Source organism: Oncorhynchus masou, chromosome 29 (assembly GCF_036934945.1).
Source record: "Oncorhynchus masou masou isolate Uvic2021 chromosome 29, UVic_Omas_1.1, whole genome shotgun sequence".
NCBI classification, from domain to species: Eukaryota; Metazoa; Chordata; class Actinopteri; order Salmoniformes; family Salmonidae; genus Oncorhynchus; species Oncorhynchus masou.
Window position 1 is genome coordinate 25,222,307 of NC_088240.1, and position 22,459 is coordinate 25,244,765.

The 22,459-nt window shown below is 41.3% G+C and overlaps 1 protein-coding gene across 8 annotated transcripts in view; it reads right to left on the reverse strand.

Annotated features, from left to right (window-relative positions):
- Positions 1 to 22,459, reverse strand: part of LOC135519255 (nck-associated protein 1) — a 55,831-nt gene that overhangs the window by 8,344 nt on the left and 25,028 nt on the right. For 4 of the 8 annotated variants that reach the window (XM_064944391.1, XM_064944388.1, XM_064944387.1 and 1 more), the window contains 12 exons: positions 21,617 to 21,723; positions 21,132 to 21,264; positions 17,329 to 17,410; positions 16,766 to 16,824; positions 12,285 to 12,430; positions 11,418 to 11,550; positions 8,506 to 8,625; positions 7,018 to 7,157; positions 6,207 to 6,338; positions 2,842 to 3,060; positions 2,299 to 2,429; positions 1,835 to 1,932 (listed from right to left, as the gene is read on the reverse strand). In XM_064944391.1, coding sequence (XP_064800463.1) covers positions 1,835 to 1,932; positions 2,299 to 2,429; positions 2,842 to 3,060; positions 6,207 to 6,338; positions 7,018 to 7,157; positions 8,506 to 8,625; positions 11,418 to 11,550; positions 12,285 to 12,430; positions 16,766 to 16,824; positions 17,329 to 17,410; positions 21,132 to 21,264; positions 21,617 to 21,723 — 1,500 coding nt within the window. Of the gene's footprint in view, positions 1 to 1,834; positions 1,933 to 2,298; positions 2,430 to 2,841; positions 3,061 to 6,206; positions 6,339 to 7,017; positions 7,158 to 8,505; positions 8,626 to 11,417; positions 11,551 to 12,284; positions 12,431 to 16,765; positions 16,832 to 17,326; positions 17,411 to 21,131; positions 21,265 to 21,616; positions 21,724 to 22,459 lie in introns of all 8 variants that reach the window. The other 4 variants (XM_064944389.1, XM_064944386.1, XM_064944385.1 and 1 more) reach the window with 1 other exon arrangement.

The window sequence follows — 22,459 nt, forward strand, 5'->3', positions numbered from 1 at the left end:
TGAACATGGCTTGGTTTGTACAGAGACTGAATAAAACCAATGGTTTATTCCTACATCTGATTGTGAATCAGACACAAACATATTTTATTTTCACAAATTGCTTTCAGAAGGGAAGGGAAAAGTTTGCATGTAAGAGGATAATAAATATGTGCCAACGCTACGTTTCAACACTAATGTGTGCTCTAGAGTAAAATACCAATTATATTATAATTTACATTTACATTTAAGTCATTTAGCAGACGCTCTTATCCAGAGCGACTTACAAATTGGTGAATTCACCTTCTGACATCAGTGGAACAGCCACTTTACAATAGTGCATCTAAATAATCTAAAGAACCGTTTGAAAAAAGGTCATAATATTGCAAAGAAAAAGCCATATCTCAGACTGGCCAATAAAAAGAAAAGATTAAGATGGGTAAAAGAACGCAGACACTGGACAGGAACTCTGTCTAGAAGGCCAGCATCCGGAGTCGCCTCTTCACTGTTGACGTTGAGACTGGTGTTTTGCGGGTACTATTTAATGAAGCCAGTTGAGGACTTGTGAGGATTCCGTTTCTCAAACTAGACACTCGCATGGAATAGCCTTCATTTCTCAGAACAAGAATAGACTGATGAGTGTCAGAAGAAAGTTATTTGTTTCTAGCCATTTTGAGCCTGTAATCGAACCCACAAATGCTGATGCTCCAGATATTCAACTACTCTAAAGAAGGCCAGTTTTATTGCTTCTTTAATCAGCACAAAAGTTTTTAGCTGTGGTAACATAATTGCAAAAGGGTTTTGTAATGATCAATTAGCCTTTTAAAATGCTAAACTTGGAGTAGCTAACATAACGTACCATTGGAACACAGGAGTGACGGTTGCTGATAATGGGCCTCTGTACGCCTATGTACTGTAGATATTCAATTAAAAATCAGCAATTTCCAGCTACAATTATCATTTACAACATTATCTATGTCTACATTGTATTTCTGATCAATTTGATGTTATTTTAAATGGACAAAAACATGGAAATTTCTAAGTGACCCCAAACTTTTGAATGGTAGTGTAGATCTATTAGGACTGATTTTGGTGCTAATTTAGATTTATCAGTCTGGCTAGCTGCTTTCGCAATACTTATCACTAACACTAAATACATTTTGTGTCAGTCAGTTAGTCAAGTGTCAGTCAGTTAGCAGTTAGAGGATACCAGTAACCCACACTGCCTCTGCTCTGCTGTGGGTCTGGTTCTGTTTCCAGGGGAAAACTATGCTTCTGGAAAGACCCTCTAACCTCTAATGACTCATACTGCCAAGGCTTTATCTGAAATAGCACCCTATTCCCTATATAGTGCACTACTTTTGACCAGATCCCATAGGAGACCACCATAGGACCCAGGTCAAAAGATGTGCAATATATAGGGCTCTCAAACTCAACTCTGGACCCCAAAGTCAGTTCCACTGCATTTTTTCGTTGTTCCCCTCTAATCAGGGACTGCTTTAGACCTGGGACACCAGGTGGGTGCAATTACTTATCAGGTAGAACATAAAACCAGCAGGCTCTGGACTTCGTAGGATAAGAGTTGAATACCCCTGATATAGGGGATAGGGTCGCATTTCGGAAGCACACTAAGAATTATAGAAGACAGAAACCAGGGCCGTGTTCTTTAGGCACCAAAAGGAACAAACCTGTCCAAAACAGGGGATGGACTTTCTGGAAGTGTGCAATAAGAAATGCTACATTTATTTTACATTTTGCTACAAGGTGCCCTAATGAACATGACCCAGCCTGACCTGGGTTAACCCTGGATGACCTCTACCATTAACCCTTGATCTCTGTAACCCAAGTGACTCCTCACCTTGAGCTCGGCCACCTGGGAGGAGATGTGCCACATGAGGCTCTCACTGAGGAACTTCATCCCATAGGGCCCCAGCAGCTCCGACAGGGACCGCATCTCTGAAAAGAAGAGAAGAAGAAGAAAATAGGAATAAGATTACTTTATTGCCCAATATGTCCATGAATGACCAATGGAAATGTGGTGGTCTACTTTAATCCAACCCATCCAACACAAGGTCATGGAAATGTTCTGTCATCTACTGTCTACTTTATTGTCCAATGAATGTCCAACATGTGTTTTCCTGCTTTATCCCGACCCCTCGACATAAGATCATGGGAGAGTTATGTTAGTGATTCTTTGCTCCATCCAACACTGCTATGGCTATAAACACAGTTTAAATATTCTAAGTAGTAAATCATTACTCATACTCTCAGTACCATGAGTCTATTGGTGTCCAAAAGGACAGCATAACTGACGAAGCTTACCTGAGATATCAGAGTATTCCTCTGCATTGAAGGTGAGCTCGTTCTCCGTAGGTAGGTTGACAAAAGCCTTCATGGCTGGGAAGTAAGCTATGTGTCCGTTGCTAACTTGGCGCAGTAAAGTCTCCAGATACCTGTAGTACAGAGAGAATGTATGGCTTGTCATGTTGGTGGTTATCTGATGGAATGGAAGGCATGATCAAGGCTGGTATTCAGACCAACCCAGATGAACAACCTGCGCACTGCGATAGACTTTTAGAGGCAATTTTTCAGATGTTCACAGAGACCACGTTCATCGCAGATGTCGGCTCAAGCAGAAGTCACCATTCAAACTCAATCGCAGTGCACAGGACATTTACCTGCGTTGGTTTGAATCAAGGCTCAGAGCTGTTATTCTCAAACAGACAGAAAGTGGAAAGTCCTATTGTTTTGTGAATGTATTCCAGTTGGTGAAGAGGCAAGTGATTGGTTGGTTGGTTGGGGTTAGGAGGTTAAGGTTAGGTGGTTAGGAGGTTAGGGTTAAGAAGTTAAGGGGTTAGGACTCACCAGTTGGTGTAGAGGCTAGTGATGGTTGGTTCTCCATGACTGTCCAGATGTTGTGTCTGCTGCAGCAGCACGTTGTTGAACACCCTGGTGATATCTATCTGAACATAGTTCTCTATGCTCTGAAGCACAGTCATGTAAGCCCTGACACTGGTCAGCAGCTCAGACGGTTTGGCTATCTCCTGGGTCGCTTGGTTATACATGGTCATCCCCACGATAGACCTAGAAATGGAACGAAACAGGATCGATATGTCAATCAATCTAGAGCAGTGGTCACCAACGTTTTTTTGTTTTTTTTTGAGGCAAGATCACTTTCTGAGTCAAAATGCAAGCCAAGATCTACCGTAATTTTTTATTTTTATACATTACTTAAAAACGTAAGCCTATGCAGCAACATTACCCGATTAAAAACGGGGTTGATGAGGTTTGTGCAGTAGGTTATCACCCCACATTGGCTTTGCTTGAATTGCTCTGCCAATGCATTGTTGTTCTTCTCAGACAAAAAAAGAAATATACATTTGAGGTAAGCTGGTAATAGATCAGTTGTTGTATTAGTTGTGAGGCACAGCTGTGTGAGCATACATTTAAATCATTAGCTTTTTTATTTTACTTGGCTAATGGTGACTGCATCTGCTGGTCAGTCTTAGCGGAAGGAGAGAGCAGCAGACTGAGGGTCCGCCTCTCAACGTCCTTCTGCTGTCCCTTTCCTCCACTGACACTGACCAAAAAGGGACACCGTCTTTCAGCTGATGGTGAAACTCGAGTCACAACACATTATTTCTGCCTCATGCACAAATGAATGATGTTACTCCAATGATCAGAGAAATTGAAATATTCCTTGATATAAAAATTTGCCCAAGCTGCTAATAATAATAACAACGCAAGCCTATAGATACACTTTCCTACTCATTCATTGCAGCTGCAGTGCTGGTTGTAGCGTGAGAGGAAGTAGGGAGAACGTGCATTTTATGTTTTAGGTCTATAAAGGAGTTAAATAGAAAGTGTTGATAGTGCTGACTAAGAGCTTAAACATGAACTCACTCATAAAAACAGCATCTCTTTGCTGTATTAGTTGACAGTCTCTCTCTGGTCATGGTTTTAAACATTTTGAAATCTCATTGTATTAACTTTGCTGTAGCTTTCTTTTGCGCCTGCAACGTTACTGCAGACACAGTAATCTGAGCCATCTGAATGGCCAGTGGTAGACCTATAGTGCACTTGATTTGCTCCCCCCAGGCCCGCCGGGAAGGCAGTTTGAAACATTTTCATATGTCTCAAGGTACTAAATGGGAACACGTTGCCTACCCAGCGCGCAGGGCAGCTGAATCAGGTGCACCTACCTCCAACAGTGCAATTTGTTTATCATTGTGTTTTTTACAGAGGTGTTTGGCGATCGACTAGGATCTGTCCCAGTCTCAAATCTCTGGAAGACTGAAACAGATTTCCCTCAAGAATTTCCCTGTATTTAGCGCTGCCCAGTCACTGCCATTGAAAAACATCCCCACAGCATGATGCGGCCAACACCATGCTTCACTGTGGTGTTCTCGGGGTGATGAGAGGTGTTGGGTTTGTGCAAGATATAGCGTTTTCCTTAAGTTTGGGGAGTCTCCCACATGCCTTTTGGCCAAGACCAAACGTGTTTGTTGATCTAGAGCATGATGACCAATTCTTTGCAATTCACTGACAGAGGCTGAGAGGGCGTTCCTATTGTCCTGGAAGTAGATATTTAACCGGCAGATCCAAAGGTTAAGGTTAGGCATATAGGGATCAATCAGTCAATATAATGTATTTCTAAAGTACTTTTTACATCAGCAAATGGTGCCTGTTAGTTACATGGACTCCAGGGAGTTTGGGCGAGTCTTCAACAATGTTCAACAATGGCTGTATTGTTTTCCCTAATCCCTAACTTTTCCATATTTCTACGTAGATAACTTGGTTGCGCAGCTGAAGGTGTGGAGCAGGCAGATCGGATCAAACATGGCAGGGTTTAAAAACTATGGCGCCTGATCGATCATTAGGAACATTTAGTAATTAGCATTTTTTCTCATCTGTCTGAAGTGTGCTGGGAACTGGGAACATAAGGGCAGTAAAACTTTTATCCTGCGCTGACCTTAAGGAGCGGAGCAGGGCGTAGTGGTAAGTGGCGGTAATAGGGTGTGTGTTTATGTGCATGGTAATAGGCCCAGTGAATGCCTTTGTATGTGTGAGCGTGCCGTTGTGTGTTAATGGTAATAGGCTCTCATATCTGGGAAGCACGGGAGAAGTTCACGGCCCGGGGGAGAGGGGTTAGCCAACGTCTCACACACCCACACACACACACACACACACACACACACACACACACACACACACACACACACACACACACACACACACACACACACACACACACACACACACACACACACACACACACACACACAGAGAGGGGCCAGCCAAAACACATACGTCACAACCCTAACTCCCACAGAGGAAAATACCTGTTCCTCTCCAGCACAATGTTTATTTCATTGGACCGGTCAGGCCCAATTCTGGACGCACGTCAAAAATCACTCTGATCCCAGAAAACATGTCTGCTGGACCAATAAATCACACAGATAAAATCATAAACCCCTGAGAGGTTTTTGTTAAACTCTGCCTGGGGATTGTAATTATACTGAACAAAAATATAAATGCAAGTTGCAGCAATTTCAAAGATTTTACTGAGTTACAGTTCAAATCAGTCAATTTAAATAAATAAATTAGGCCTAATCTATGGATTTCACATGACTGGGAATACAGATATGCGCCTGTCTGTTGGTCACAGATACCTTAAAAAAGGTATTGGCATAGATTAGAAAACTAGTCAGTATCTGGTGTGACCACCATTTGCCTCATGCAGCGCGACATCTCCTTTGCAAATCTTGGCAAAGGAGAAATGCTCACTAACAGGGATGTAAACAAATTTGTGCACAAAATGTAAGAGAAATTAGCTTTTTGTGCATATGGAACATTTTTGGGACTTTTTATTTCACCTCATGAAACATGGGACCAACACTTTACATGTTGAGTTTATATTTTTGTTTAGTGTAATATCTACAAATGGATGACAATGTTCCTTGATTTATAACAATAAACTAAGCCTCAATGCCTTTCTGCGTGAGATAATCAATTGATTGGTGTTTGGGGGAGGAGAAGCAAGTTTCATAACTGACCAGCTAACGTTACAACACAGTGGAAACAGAGAGAGAGCAGTCAGACTATCTGCAGGAATTCACCCATAGCCTCCTGTGAAGACTGGTATTGTAATAAAAGAGTGGACACCCTGAGTGTGTTTGTGTGTTCGTGTCCATGTGTGTGTGTGTCTGCAAGCACATATGTGTACTCACTTGGTGAAGCGTATCTCCAGGTGTGAGGTGAGGTACTCCCTAGGAGTGAAAGTGTGTTCCCATATCACCATGTTGGGTACGTAGTTGATGGAGAAACACAGCTCGGACAACGCCGTGTGAAGCTTATCCAGGCTAAGAACACACACACACATCAGTTAGTTATTAAAACCTCATTTCGTTCAGATTAAAGGGGAAATCTGTGACAGAGCAGATGGATTAAATTCCTCCAGCACCACAGCTACTGTTGTTTTTACACCCCCCTTTTTTGGCTCAGACCTGAATCTATATTATTATACTAGCCCTGCTGGTGGTCTGTTTCTATGTATCTTACTGGAAGCTGAGAATTAGGAGTAGAGTCGAGAATTAGGAGTAGCGTAGTATAATAAGCAGGGAAGGCGAGTGGTGAAATATATTTTAGCATGGTATTATTCAAACCCAGTGGGAAATAAAGTTTGACCAGGGCCCATACTAGTGCACAATGTAGGGAATAGGATGCCATTTTGGACGCATGTAGACCATGACTTGCAAAACCATCGATTAATAGTGTACTGTTGAAAACATCTGAAAGTGGAGAGGAGGTCATGGAGTGCAGAAGTGGGGTGGAAGTGGCCATGTCTCTGTGTTTCAGGCCTCTTTCCAAATGTGTCTTTCCTTTATTCCTCGGAATTGGAGGAGAATTATCCAAGGTTCCATCCCCGTGGACGTTCTCCAATTTGTTTTGAGAAAGAGGAGAGGACGAATCGAGTAAAGACACATTGGGAAAGAGTCCCTAACCTTACTGAGGGACCCTTACAGAGTATACACTACTTACTTGGTGACCAGCAGCCTGTTTTTCCTCATGCTCTCTACTCCAGGCTTCTCTCTCTCAGGCTCGCCTTTCTTCCCCATCTGCTTCTTTGACTTCTTGTTCACCGCCTGACTGATGGTTTTGGCACAATGTTTTGGCAGCAGCTACAACAGGAGCAACAGGAAAACCCCTTTAACACCCACAGACCAATAAGGAATGAAGTGACAAATTATATTTCGAAAGCACTTAGTTCGAACGTGCACAACTTAGGCTATATTGTGTTCTATTTACTGTATATGACCGAAATAGAATTACGAAAAGTATCTGACTTAAGACCTACAGTTGAAAAACTTAAATGGCTAGCGGATAGGTTCAGTTCCAACATACGAATCAACAAGTTATGCACTCACTGTAAGCCTAAATCACTAGGCCTAAACTGTGTTTGGGAAACGGCCCTTCCTCAGAAATTATAATAAATTAGATGGTTATGGAATGACACAAGCGGTTATGAGAGCAGACCCAGATCCCTCGCTCCAAACCCCTGATTAATTCATCACCATGACAACATGCACTCACCTGGTTGCTTAGCATTAGTGCTGAGCGATTAACGGAAAGGTATTTAAAACAACTAACTGAACAACATTGGTTAAATAATTTGAATTCCATTTAGTTTCGTTTTTTTCTGTGAGCAGCTCTGTGAGCTGAATTGCGCTGCATTTTCTCTAGAGATAAATCAGATCATACATGAACGGTGCGATGTAGTAGCGAGTTGTAGTTTCCAACAAGCCAATGTTCTACATAATTTAGCGCAGAAAATGTGATAATTATCTTGACCATAATCAATTGCGCGCCTACTTGTCCGGTCTGTGTTTCTTTTACACCCGCTACGTAAGAGACCAGAAGAATGCGCTACATAGAGAGCAGTTGCCTCAAGAGGTATTTTTACCTGAAAATACATGATATTTCAAGAGGTATTTTGACCTGAAAATAGAAGATACTTTGAACGGTATTTTGACCTAAAAATACATGATACTTCGAGAGGCATTTTTACCTGAAAATACATGATCTAAGAAGTGATTGATAGACAGTTGGTATTCAGCAGTCATAAAATTATGCCTTATTTTACATTGAAGAACTACTAAAATGTTGATTTTATCACAGCATAGGCAGCAGCTTTATAGAGATGAGATAAAACAAATTTAATATACACAAAAACTTTAATATTTTATTAAAGTAAAGTAATGTGAATATGATGGTTAATAAGTGATAAGCAGTAATGGGCAGTCACTACCATCACGGGACTTTTATTCATTGTTGTATTCTGTGTTATTACAGCATTCATCCCACATGATACATACTGTAGTGCATTAAATGTTTACAAAAATGTTTAAAGAAATCAAAAATCTTGATTATATTTTTTAAATAATCGAACCAAAACCGAACCGACTTCAAAAAGCATTTATCACTACTTAGCATGGACTGTGATTAATCACCATGACAACAGAACCTCACCTGGTCGCTGAGCGTGCATTGCTCGGTGCAGATGTCTGTGATGAGGTTGCGGGCCTGTTTAGCCATTTCATCCAGAAACATGTTGCACAGGGACAGGCTTCGGTCGCCTATGTGGTGCCTCTGTAGGAAGGGAAGAAAATGTTGTTAACTTGGGGAAAGCTACACTATATATACAAAAGTATGTGGACACCCCTTCAAATTGGTAGATTTGGCTATTTCAGCCACACCCGTTGCTGACAGGTGTATAAAATCAAATACACAACCATGCAATCTCCAAAGACAAAGATTGGCAGGATAATGGCCTTACTGAAGAGCTCAGTGACTTTCAATGTAGCACAGTCATAGGATGCCACCTTTCCAACAAGTCAGTCTGTCTGATTTCTGCCCTGCTAGAGCTGCCCTGGTCAACACTCACTACAGTTCCAAACTGCCGCTGTAAGTAACGTCAGCACAAGAACTGCTTGTCGGGAGCTTCATGAAATGGGTTTCCATGGCCAAGCAGCCACACACAAGCCTAAGATCACCATGCGCAATGCCAAGCGTTAGCTGGAGTGGTATAAAGCTCACCACCATTGGACTCTGGAGCAGTGGAAATGTGTTCTCTGCTGTGAGGAATCCCGCTTCACCATCTGGCAGTCCAACGGACAAATCTGGATTTTGCAGATGCCAGGAGAACACTACCTGCCTGAATGCATAGTGCAAACTTTAACATTTGGTGGAGGAGGAATAATGGTCTGGGGCTGTTTTTGATGGTTCGGGCTAGGCCCCTTAGTTCCAGTGAATGGGAATCTTAACGCAACAGTATACAATGACATTCTAATGCTCTTGTGGCTGAATGGAAGGAAGTCCCCACAGTAATGTTCCAAGAACATATTGGATGTTCCACTACATATTAATGCCCATGATTTTGGAATGAGATGTTCGACAAGCAGGTGTCCACATACTTTTGGTCATGTAGTGTATATAGGAGATTGGCTGGTGGTTGCACAGTAGATGGTTTGGTGAATGGCTGTTTGTTAGCCTGGTCCCAGATCTAATTCCTTCAGTAGATGTCATTGCCAAACAGATCTAGAACCAGCTGTTTGTAGGAAGAGATGGTCTGAGTGAACCTGTCATTCATAGGTAGCCAACCCTTAACATTCCCCACTGACCAAACAGTATACACTGACACATGAAAACTGGTCACACACAGTCCCCACACACAACTCTGGTCAAACAGTGCACACACCCTCTAAGCTGCGAGAAAAGTCTATCTGATGCTAAGACTGACCTTTGACTGAAGTTCCGAGATCTTAGTTTTGTTCCAAATGGCACCCTATTCCCTATATAGTGAACTACGTTTGACCAGGGCCCATAGGGATCTCGTGAAACGTAATGCACTAGGGAATAGGGTGCCATTTGAGATGCAAAACGTAATGCACTATATAGGGAATAGAGTGCCATTTGAGATGCAGGCCTTTTACTGTTACTATAAACTGCTGTAAAAAGTTCTGTGCAAGATGGAAATATTCTTGGAAACATTTAGAGCTTTTCCAACATAAATAACTTTTGCAGCTGTCCAAAGCTGTGCGGAATGGACATAGGAAGAGGAACATTTTGAAGACATGCTGAGAGAGGGAGTTTTGTGTTTGAATAAGTGAAATCCAAGCCTTCTATGTCTCAATAAATCTCTTTTACTTCTCTAAGTGCACTCAGACAGCTCTTAAGCAAAAGGCTCTCCCTTGACCACTTTGCTCGGCCACATGAGAACGCCTATTGTGCCACTTATTGTGCCGCCTATTTCAGTACCGTTTTTAAACCAATTAGGAGTTAAAATATGTCTTATTTACCAAACTAAATAGATATTAGAAGGCTACATGTTTGTTAGGAACCAACACATCATGATATGTGCCTGGTGTATTTCAAAAGAGAGGGAAACAGAAATCTGTTGTGGAGCTTGTGTGTGCTGAGGGCTTTCACATTCCCCCTGAGAGTAGCTAGTAGATGCACCAGTGTATGGTTCAATTACAGATTTAATAAATCATGCTTTTCAGCCCTCTGCTTCTCGGTACACATCTGGGTACATTGACCACAGCTCTGGACGCTTCGTTCTGCGACATTCCACAACCCACAAAAATTTGCTGTGACTTTCCTGATTCTCTGTATGACTCCATCCTGCTGCTCTGGTCACATGCCCTAACAGCATGGAAGAAAACACAGGTTATGTCACAAATGGCACCCTATTCCCCATGTAGTGCAATACTTTTGACCAGAACCCATGTGTTCAAACGTAGTGCACTGTTTCGGGAACAGTGTTCCATTTGGGATGCACCATGGGTCCTAGCAGCACTGAGAAGGAGCTGATGGAGACCTACACACATGCAGCCTCCCTCCCTCCAATCCCCAGGTGCAACACTGACATTATTCAGTGTGTGAGACATCCTGTGAAATGGCCTGCTTCTCTGAGACTAGCAGTCCCCATAAGTGCTAGAAAACTACTGCATGAGATGAAACTCCAAATTGAGTAGGTTGCTACTGCACCAGGAGCTTAACCTAAGATTCCAGCTCATGGAAAGAGATCAAGTCAAACTTATTAGTATGCATACAAAACATTTTAAATCTTTATATTGCAAGTATAATACACAAACATGTCTGGGTTCATTTAATAAACATGTATTTTATGTATTAATTTACCCATTATTTAAGTAGGAAAGACCCTTGAGTACCTTTTGACATTCAACTAGGAAAGAATTTTGAAAATGTATTTTGCAAGGCCGATCTGATCAATTCAATATATTAGTTATTTAGGTTGAAAATAAGATTATTTCCTAAATGACTAGATCCCAGAGTGACCAGCCAGACCTTAGTGATGCTTGCTGTGATGTTTCGTGATACGGTCGTTACATCATATTTCAATGCGACACTTCACTCACCTCCTCAGGACAGAGCTCATGGGTGCAGCTCATGAAGTGGGTACAGAGCAGAGGGAAGGAGATGGAGTGACGAGACTGGGAGGGCAGCTCCAAACACTGCTGGAACATCTTCTCAAACGCACGACTGTAAAAGCTATCAGAGGAGAGAGAGAGAGAGGAAAGGAGAGAGAGAGAACAAAGGAGAGAGAGAGAGAAAGGAAAGATATTAGATGAGAGAGAGAGTAAATAGGGAAGAAAGGAAGGGAGAGAGGAAAGAGCATGAGCTGCCAACTTCATCATATATCTCTGGTCCAATAATACCTAATCTGTCCAACCCTCTCATCTCCTGTCCTGACCTGTCTACACCAAACATAACAAAGAAAAATAACATAACAAAACCCCTAACAGACAGTTAGTTACCATGGGGTTTTATAGGATGAGTGATGGCTCTATAGCCTATTACCTTTTACTATGTTTTCCTTGAAAACAATTTTAACTGGATCCAATCTATTTGTATTGATGTTATGCATTTTCCTGTGTTGCAGTTTTTACTTTTGAATGTATATTTGATGTGTTTTTCTTAGTATTTTACTGCTTCAATTAAACTACCCAGCAATAATTCTTCATGTTTTTCTGAATTGGAGTCCCAAATGTAGAGCCCCTACCAGAAGATGGAGAGACTATATGACCTATTCGTTTTTACTATGTTTTAAATGTCTGTGTAACTGAACTGAACATGGAGGAAAATGTAAATGTAGACCCTAAAAGAATAAGCCCTGTGGAAAACTTATTGTACAGGGAGTGTACTTGTACATCAAGCTGCCTCAAGCTATGGAAACATGAGATAAATGCTCCTGCCCTCTGGGCTGTTCTGGTTCGTTTATTTACCAGAATATGGAGAGGTCAGATGTCTCCACCAGCATCTCCACCAGGGAATCCACCATCTTGGTGTGGAATATAATGGTATTCATCATCTTGCCCAACTCACGGTGGTCTGCGATGCCCAGAGAAGCCTTGGACACACTGGTATAGGCCTAACCAAGGGGGAAACAAGGCATTATTGGTATAGGCCTTACCAGGAGAACACTTTCTTTGGAGACACTATTAAGGTCAGCACAGGGAAAAACAAAATGCATTAACCCTTAACAGTTCATCATTCTTTACTCATGTATGCCATGTTGTTTCCAGCTGAAGCGGCTTTATATCTACATGACCAGTCCAAAGTTTGGACATACCTACTCATTGAATAGTTTTTCTTTATTTTTACTATTTTCTACATTGTAGAATAATAGTGAAGACATCAAAACTATGAAATAACACATATGGAATCATGTTGTAACCAAATAAGGGTTAAACAAATAAAATATATATTTTATATTTGAGATTCTTCAAAGTAGTCACCCTTTGCCTTGATGACAGCTTTGCACACTCCTGGTATTCTCTCAACCAGCTTCATGAGGTAGTCATTGTTTGTATCATGTAGTTTTAAGTCTTCGGACAAATCATAATCCTATTAGTAGCATTCCTTTCTCTCTTTCCCCAAATTCCCCCTTTTCTAAGAATCAAATAAAAACCTGATCCGATTTAAATTTGGAAGTCAGTGGGAGTCTGGAAGAAAAAGTGTGGTTGGATGAGTTACCATGTCATTAACATCTAAGGAAAGATTTCTGGGAAGATGTCTGTGTTAACTTGATACTTGATACTACTGACAATGGCCAAACAATACAATTTCCTCCCAAAACAAGACAGTACGCAAAACAGATACTCTGCAGAGTTCAAGACATTGCTTTCTTTGATCGTGGAGATCGTTAAAAGGAAAATGGCCACAGTTCTGAAGCCCTGAAGCAGCGATGCCATCAGTTATTTTTTTGGAGACCAAAACTACATCCTAAATGGCACCCTATTCATAGTGCACTACTTTTGACCAGAGCCCTATGTAGGGAATAGGGTGCCATTTGGGACACACCCCAAGGGCAGTGAAACAGCTGTGTTACCAGGGCACAACGAGTCCTTAAAGAAGTCCAAAAATAAAGCGTGAAATCCATCAAATAAAAACACACACACTTTTTGGAAAGAAGTGATTTCGAGCTACACAAGTGTGAGAAAATGCAGCGAGAGCGTTGACTCGAACATGTTCCGCTGGTTCTCAACATCTCTAAAATGCCTGCCAACTAAAAGAACATTTGATGCCAACCTGGTACCACAGCCACATAAAGACATTTAGCAGGTGCTAAACTCACACAACCACCTGTGGTTCAAATGTCTGAGAAAGGACAATAAATAGAAAAAGTAGGCAAGAGGAAAACTTAAGAGTACGAGTATTGATATTCAAGGCCTATTTTGAAACTTTAAAGTGCTGTTGCATGGTTGTCACAATGCCATAATCAGAACAGAAATAGAAAACAGCACTGTGGCGAAAGGAGACATGAAGAAAGACAGACGAGAGAGAAAAATAAGGGTTAGGGTTTATCTTCTCTTCCCTCCATCCAGTCCAACTGTGTCTCAACCAATGTATGCTAGTTGGAGTTAGATGACATGATGCAAGACTTTGTTTAGATTAATATCACTAACATGACATCACTGTGGTAATGGCAGTTTGTATTTCTCATCCAACACGTTCACTTAATGGATCACACAAACAGCAAGAGTTTCCAAATTAAAACTATGAAAGATTTTTTTTCTTCTTGAAAATAATAAAAAGTACTTAACAGAAAGGACATTGATATGGCTTATGACAAAGTCTGTCTGCCAGAGTGCTGAAACGGCTCACATGGCATGTGGGTTATGGAAGGAGAAGAGAGTACCTTTAGAAGAAGAGTGTTCTTGTGGAACACAGACTTAGGTTCTGATCCAAACATTCATCTTTCAGGACTAAGAACTCCATCTTGATAAATTAGGATTATTCACTGTCATATTCTTACTTACAACCAGCTATTTTTAGGGATGACATCAGCACCTGAATATGTAGGCCTATATTGTATATATAGCTAGCTGTTCATACATTTGTCAGCTGTTCTTGTACAATATGTTTAAATACTGAATTGTCTTTGTCCCTGGCAAACACTGAACCAAAGATGCATAGTGAATAAACCAACGTCCTGCTTCTTGGTATCTGAGCAGTTCTGTTTTTTCTATCCTAGTGTACAGTACGAGAGGCTGTCTGTGAAGGGTGTAGAGCAGCCAGTAGAAAAACCATGAGACTTGAGAAAATAGTTGTTCAGCTGTGTTGGGAAAACAGTTCCCATTCCACGCATATGGAAGCTTTTCTCTTTTCCCCCTGCCTTCCCTGGCCTAATTTACCGACTAAACTGAGAAACTTTTCCAAGTTGAAGCATTTCTTGCCGAGGGCTTGAGCTGAGATCAGACAACATCTCAGAGGGAACTGATTGGGACGGCCATGGCATAGCCTCTGTTCCAAATGGCACCCTACTCCCGATGAAGTGCACTACTTTTGACCAGGGCCCATAGACCTAGCCCATAGGGCCCTGGTCAAACGTATTGAACTATACAGGGAATAGGGTGCCATTTGGGACGCATCATGAAAATCCATCTGAGTGGAGGGCTGGACCAATCGGACAATGGTGGAACAAAGAGTCGACCAACGGATCAGGGAGAGTGATGTGGGTCCCTGGCAGCAGGGTTGGTTGTGATGATCTCAGCAAAGTACTGAGGAGCCAAGCATGGTTGAGAGAGCAAGAGAGAAAGAGAGTGAGCGAGACAGGGATAGATGGGTTAATAGGTGAGCAACGATTCTTAAACAAACACAGCCTCAAAGAATAATATTTATTGTCATTAATTCCAAATAGTTTTTAAGAAATTTAATGGGGCCCAGAATCTATCCTCCTATATCCATAATACAGTTTCTCTGAAATGCATGAACTATTTTTCATCACTTCAAATAACATGCACATGAATGAAAAAATAAAAAATATTTCTTTATGATGGTTAGACATTTGTCACTAATGACAGACAGAGCGTACTCCTCCCCCTTTCAGTATTTCAGGCCATATCTTCTCCATTACTAGTCTGTTAAATTCATTCATGTTTGGGTTATGTGGTTGACATAGAGCTGGTGGAAGAGAGCACAAGAGTGCTCTTGTGGAACAGACAGGTTTAGGTTCTGATCTACACATGAAGAACTCCACCTCGATAAATAAAGACTACTCAGTGACATTCATACAACCATACTACTTGTAGGGATGACAGCAGCACCTGAATATGTAGGCCTATACTGTATATATAGCTAGCTGTTCATACATTTGTCAGCGGTTCTTGTACAGGCTGTTTAAATACTTCCTGAATTTGCTTTGTCCCTGGAAAACACTGAACGCAAAGATGCATAGTGAATAAACCAACGCCCTGCTTCTTGTTATCTGAGCAGTTCTGTATTTGCTATCCTAGTGTACAGTACGAGAGGCTGTCTGTGAAGGGTGTAGCGCAGCAGCCAGAGGGCCTGTATCACAAAGCATCAGAGTAAGAGTGCTGATCCAGGATCAGATCCCCCTCTTATTCATTACGATCTAAAATACAAAACTGATCCTATATCAGCACTCCTACTCTGAATACAAGATCTGAGCCTGTATTCACAAAGCAGCTCAGAGTAGGAGTGCTGATATAGGATCATTTTTGCCTTTTAGATCATAATAAATAAGATCATATGAACAGATCCTAGATCAGCGCTCCTACTATGAGATGCTTTGTGGACAGGTGCTCAGGTCATTCTCTGATCTATAGATAGGCAACAGTGCGACAGGAGTAGGGTAGCACGCTAAACACTGTTCCCTTATTACTGTCCCAGAGTGCTAATTATGGCTGATGAGATGGAGGGGAACCTGGTCTACTGTATCTACCGGAGGTTCCGTTCACCTTCCCCAACACACACACAATGGGCTATAGGACACGGCACAGCACAGCACAGCACAGCACAGCACAGCACAGCACAGCACAGCGGACTATAGATAGGAAACAGGAGTAGGCTGACAGGAGTAGGGTAGCATGCTAAACACTGCCCCCTCATTACTGGCCCAGAGTGCTAATTTTGGCTCATTATGACACACACAGTGCTAATTACAACACACCCACCTAGCAGTGGCCTCAAAGCCCAGACATGGGTTCAAATAATATTTGAAATCCTTCCAAATACTTTAAGCCTTTGCTCTGGCCTGCCAGGATTGCCAGATGGGTTGGGTTTGACACTTTTCAGACTATTCTTTTGGTTCCATTGAGTTTGCCTGGTGCAATTGAACCAATAGAATAGTCTCAAAATTGTCAAACCCAGTTCAGCATTGTGAAAGGATTCTGAATACTCTTTGAACCCTGGTCTGCCTCACAGCCACAAAGCTCGTCTCATTTTCCTGATGGCGTCTTACCTGCAATCTGAACCAGTCCAGCCTCATGCCCCTGAAATCAAACACGTCCCCGTCTTCCACTGTAACACCGACAGAGACAATTCACTCAGATATGGGATCACCATGACACAGGAGGACACAGGAGGGAGGGGAGCGGGAGGAGAGGTGGAGAGCGGCTCAGGCTCCTACTCAGCCCACCATCTGCCCTCCCTCCTTTCATCTGTCCATCACTCAGCCATTACCAAAACAACACCTGTCTACACAGACAAAGGCTTTTAGTGCTTAAGGCTAATATAGATAGATAAAAACAACTAAGCATGATTAATTAGACATTTTCTAAACTGGAATATCTACTGTACCGCAACAGAATACATTTAATTGTGTTATAGGTCGGGTCAACATAAAAACAACTACGGTAAGCATTGGCCAATACAAGTAGAGGTTTTCTAAACTGGAACATATACAGCAAAAAGATGGAATTAACTCTCTTTTAGGTTGGATCAACAACATGAGTCTAAATGAGAAACTGTATATATTTATGTTATTTCTGTAATATGAGTGGCGGGCCGTGTTAGGTTGAATACCTTGTTTGACGCTGAGGGACGTCATGGTATTGACGAAGGAGGACATGATGATGGACTCATCCTCAGGACAGACGGACAGATTCTAGAGGAGAGCAGAGGAAAGCCTCAGACACTGTTTACAGTAGAATGCTGTGAGGGGATCAACTGAGCAAATACAAGAGAGTTTTACATTGCATATCAGAGAGCGAGATGTGGCCAAGCAAAGAATAACATCAACAAAATACTTGGTCTCCATCTAGTGGTCAGCTCTGCTTTTTCCCCTTCAAAATATCAACCTGCATATGGGTCTTTCCATAAATAAATGGGCCAATGTGTGACATCAGGGTCAACATCTCTAAATGCTTTGATATACAGTGGGGAGAACAAGTATTTGATACACTGCCGATTTTGCAGGTTTTCCTACTTACAAAGCATGTAGAGGTCTGTATTTTGTATAGATCCTGCAACACACAATGTCCCTCTGCTCAAGCCAGCGCAACCCCAAGAACATCATCCCAACCGTGAAGCATGGAGGTGGAAACATCATTATTTGGGGATGCTTTTCTGCAAAGGGGAAAGGACGACTGCACTGTATTGAGGGGAGGATGGATGGGGCCATGAATCGCGAGATCTTGGCCAACAACCTCCTTCCCTCAGTAAGAGCATTGAAGATGGGTCGTGGCTGGGTCTTCCAGCATGACAATGACCTGAAACACACAGCTAGGGCAACTAAGGAGTGGCTCAGTAAGAAGCATCTCAAGGTCCTGGAGTGGCCTAGCTAGTCTCCAGACCTGAACCCAATAGAAAATCTTTCGAGGGAGCTGAAAGTCCGTATTGCCCAGCGACAGCCCCGAAACCTGAAGGATCTGGAGAAGGTCTGTATGGAGGAGAGGGACAAAATCCCTGCTGCAGTGTGTGCAAACCTGGTCAAGAACTACAGGAAATGTCTGTAATTGCAAACAAAGGTTTCTGTACCAAATATTAAGTTCTGCTTTTCTGATGTATCAAATACTTATGTCATGCAATAAAATGCTAATTAATTACTTAAAAATCATACAATGTGATTTTCTGGATTTTTGTTTTAGATTCCGTCTCTCACAGTTGAAGTGTACCTATGATAAAAATTACAGACCTCTACATGCTTTGTAAGTAAGAAAACCTGCAAAATCGTCAGTGTATCAAATACTTGTTCTCCCCACTGTACATTTAAATATGATTAGGTAGATTCATATGTGTAGTTTGAGGGATAAAAGTCTAGGTACGCACAATGAGACCATACAGTAACTCTACCTAGCAACAACAAACCATCTACTGTACATGTCGTTCCAAGAAACATGGACACCACATGTTTCTTTGTCATGCCTAGTCGCCAGGCATTTTTTGTGCTCAAGTCAATTTCACAATCATTTATAGCCATGCTAAACATTCCTGGAGAACAAAAAAAAATAAACAGAATGTCTATATGTTTTAATAGGTGATATAATAATTTAATACAATAGTATAATACAATGGGTTTTGTAAACAAAATCATTGACAATAATAATAACCAATAATGAAATTATTATAATCAGTAAACTCTTCAAGCCTTGTGTGTGTGTGTGTGTGTGTGTGTGTGTGTGTGTGTGTGTGTGTGTGTGTGTGTGTGTGTGTGTGTGTGTGTGTGTGTGTGTGTGTGAGTCTGAAAACTAGCCGTCAAATTCTTGCTTCCTCTGTCCTTATTTCCTCCCATCCTTGCCTCTCCTTGAAAGTGCATTGTAGCCTGAGGGGAGGAACCTTCACTCCTCTCCCCCAATGTGCTTTAAGAGGGAGGTGAGGAATGGGGGAAACATTTCCATTTGCATTTCCTTGATCCCTGGCCGAGTAGTAGGGTTGTTCTGAGTGTTCTGACCTAACAACATCAGTCAAGCACCAATGCTAACTGGCTAACATTGGCTAGCTTGCTAGCTACGTCCAGGCACAAATGAGAGAACAGCTCACTCACCATTTTATTTGTATTTACAAATGGCATACTAGTTTGTTATTAAGGCACATGAAAGTTCACGTTCCAGAAGGCATTCCTGCCAAAAAAACGCATTTAGATAAAAAAAAGGTTTATGTTCAAATGGCTCCTGTGAAGTAGCGACACACGACATACACCTAGTTTCCTGAAACGAGTCACATTTGTGGAGATCTGAGAGGGATTGTTTGATGGGTGGTGACATGGTGAGAGCTCCACCGTACCCTCTGAAAGGCTTGGTGAAATTTTGGCAATATTGCTTACACCTGTTCAAATCCTCTCAGATCTCAACAAGTGTCTAGGGGTAGGAGCTAGGGGTTGCTTCTGGACAGGACCCCACAATCCTTGAGGTGTGTGGTGGACCTACAGCATGGATTTGCACAGGTGTAAGCTGGACACACCCACGGCACCCTATCAGGCTGATCAGACAACTCTGGGTAGCTGAAGACCTGCTGTAAACAGTGAAAGGATATATTTGCATGTCTACTATTCACCTTCTTGCTTCATTCCAGCTAGTTAGATGTGCAACCACTGAGTAACTATAGCGAGGGGAATATCTCTAGTCTATCAATATATACTGTTGTTTTGGCTGTATGGCATCATTTAATAAGATAACCAATGGTTAATTAGGTAGCTAGGATATATCAGTCTGCTAACCATTTACAGTAACAGCAGTTCATTAATAAGACAATACACATTAAATCTTATGCAGAAATGGAGAAATCTTACTTAATCTTGGCACTGTGGCACAGTATGTGCAGCTATTAATCGATGAATTAATAAATAATTATTTCATAGAATGGAGAACTCCTACTTTGAAAGCACAGGAAATGTTGGCTTTGCACTTAACCAATGACAGGCATTCAACATTTAACCCTACCCACATGTGAAAATCAAAATATGAAGTTGTTTGTTTGGTTTTAAATGCAAAAACAAAAAACACATTTTTAGTTTTTTCTATTTCTATAAAAAAAGAATAAATACGCCGTTTCACCCTCCTGATTGCTCCATTTGAACTCAGAAATCAAACGAAAATAAATGTACACGGACAGTAATCTTACCTCAGGAATCGAACTACAACGACAACATTTCGCTAAACCCCGCGATAACATCTGTCACATATGTATATGTGACCAATACAATTTGATTTGATCTTACCAATATTCTCCACGGCTAATTATCTTGACCGCCGTAACAACAGACACCAAAATGTTCTGTCAATTCTCCAGATGAACATTAATTCCCGCACTTTGGCTGTTGTTCAATCGTCTGCAGTATCACACACGATCTTTATCACTTGACTATCATTCAGAAAATCCTTTCCTGAATCAGCTGATGTTGTGTGATAAATTCCCCACATAACTAAACAGCTACACATAAAAAATGCACATCAAACAAATATTTTGCCGAATTATTGAAGAACCCCGTTAATGCCTGGATATAGCCCTTAGCCGTGGTATATTGGCAATATACCACAAACTCCCGAGGTTACCTTATTGCTATTATAAACTGTTTACCTACGTAATTAGAGCAGTAAAAATAACTGTTTTGTCATACCCGTGGTATACGGTCTGATATACCATGGCTGTCAGCCAATCAGCATTCAGGGCTTGAACCACCCAGTTTATAATATATAATAAATACTAGGATATTATGAAACAAAGGGATAACATTGACTATTAGTACATCCGAAATTGCACCCTATTCCCTACATAGGTAAACTATTTTTGACCGGAGCTCTAGGAACCATTGTCAAAAGTATTGCAATATACGGAATAGGGTGCCATTTGGGAGGCAAACCAATGTTCGCTCCAGAGAGCAGCCTCACCTGTACTAGCTCGTTGAGCACCACGGCGTCAAAGCCAGACAGGTACTGGACGTAGTATCTCTGCATGACAGGACCATACTTCCTCACGTGGGCCCTCAGTTCCTCCATGTAAAAGATCAGCTCTGCAATGTGCCTGAGGACATAGAATAGCAAGAGTTATCTAAAATAATAGAATAGACCTACACTTCATTAGTATGCTCAATACTCCTTCACACCATGGCATTCCTTAAAGGGTCATTTTACTCAAAAATGTTCTTTACTTTCTCTGCTTTTGATATTGTCCCACAAAACGGTGCATGTCAACATTCAAGTTAAGACACATCACTTTCAGTCTCCTACTGGACAAAATCACATAAGAACAAAAGTGCCACGAAGAAACATTTTGACACAGACTTTTCAAGGAGGTAAACACAGTGTCACAACATTTCATGAGGGGTAAAGGGAAATCCCATAGTTACAAGTTGAATCAGTAGGATGTGTCTTACTTGTCAATAAAGTCATCTGTGCTCTTCTTCTGGATGTTGTCTGCATGTCGTAGCAGCCAAATGATCTCATCCCGAGCGAATGACAGAGCCATGAACACAAACAGGGCCTACGAAGAGGACAGGAGTCAAGTTATATAGTTACTTTCATCCATCAATTAGTCACGTCTTTCAGGATTTGAATCCTAATCACTTCTCTGATCACTTTACAGTTAATCCAACTAGCATAATAATGTTAACAAAACCAGAGTGCAGATAGTGCTAGTCCAACTCAACAAAAAAAGACTAGAAAATAAATAAATATTTTATATTGTCACATACACAGGACAGGTGCAGTGAAATGTGTTGTTTTACAGGGTCAGCCATAGTAGTACCATGGCCCTCGAGCAAATTAGGATTAAGGGCACATTGACCGATTTTTTACCTTGACGGCTCAGGTATTCAAACCAACAACCTTTCGGTTACTGGCCCAACGCGCTAACCACTCGGCTACATGCTGCCCACTAGTGTTATTATGATGTAACATTATCGTGTTAACATAAGTAGACAACTGTGGTGTATGTCATGAGCTACAATTTTTCTTCTAGCTTTCAAATAGGCACATTCTTCTCTTCTCCTCTTCCCTGCAACTCTTACTGGGTCCTTACTGTACTAGAGAAAGTAGTGCACTACATTTTCTGTCAATATACTTTGTAAAATATTGGTTAATAAACAACTCTAAGTGGGGGCCTATAAAATCTGTTTAAAAAAAATATTATATAATATTATATAATAATATTATATATTTTCCCAAGTTTCCTCAGTTGTATTTTTTCTGGTTTTTGTATATATATATATTTTTTTCCA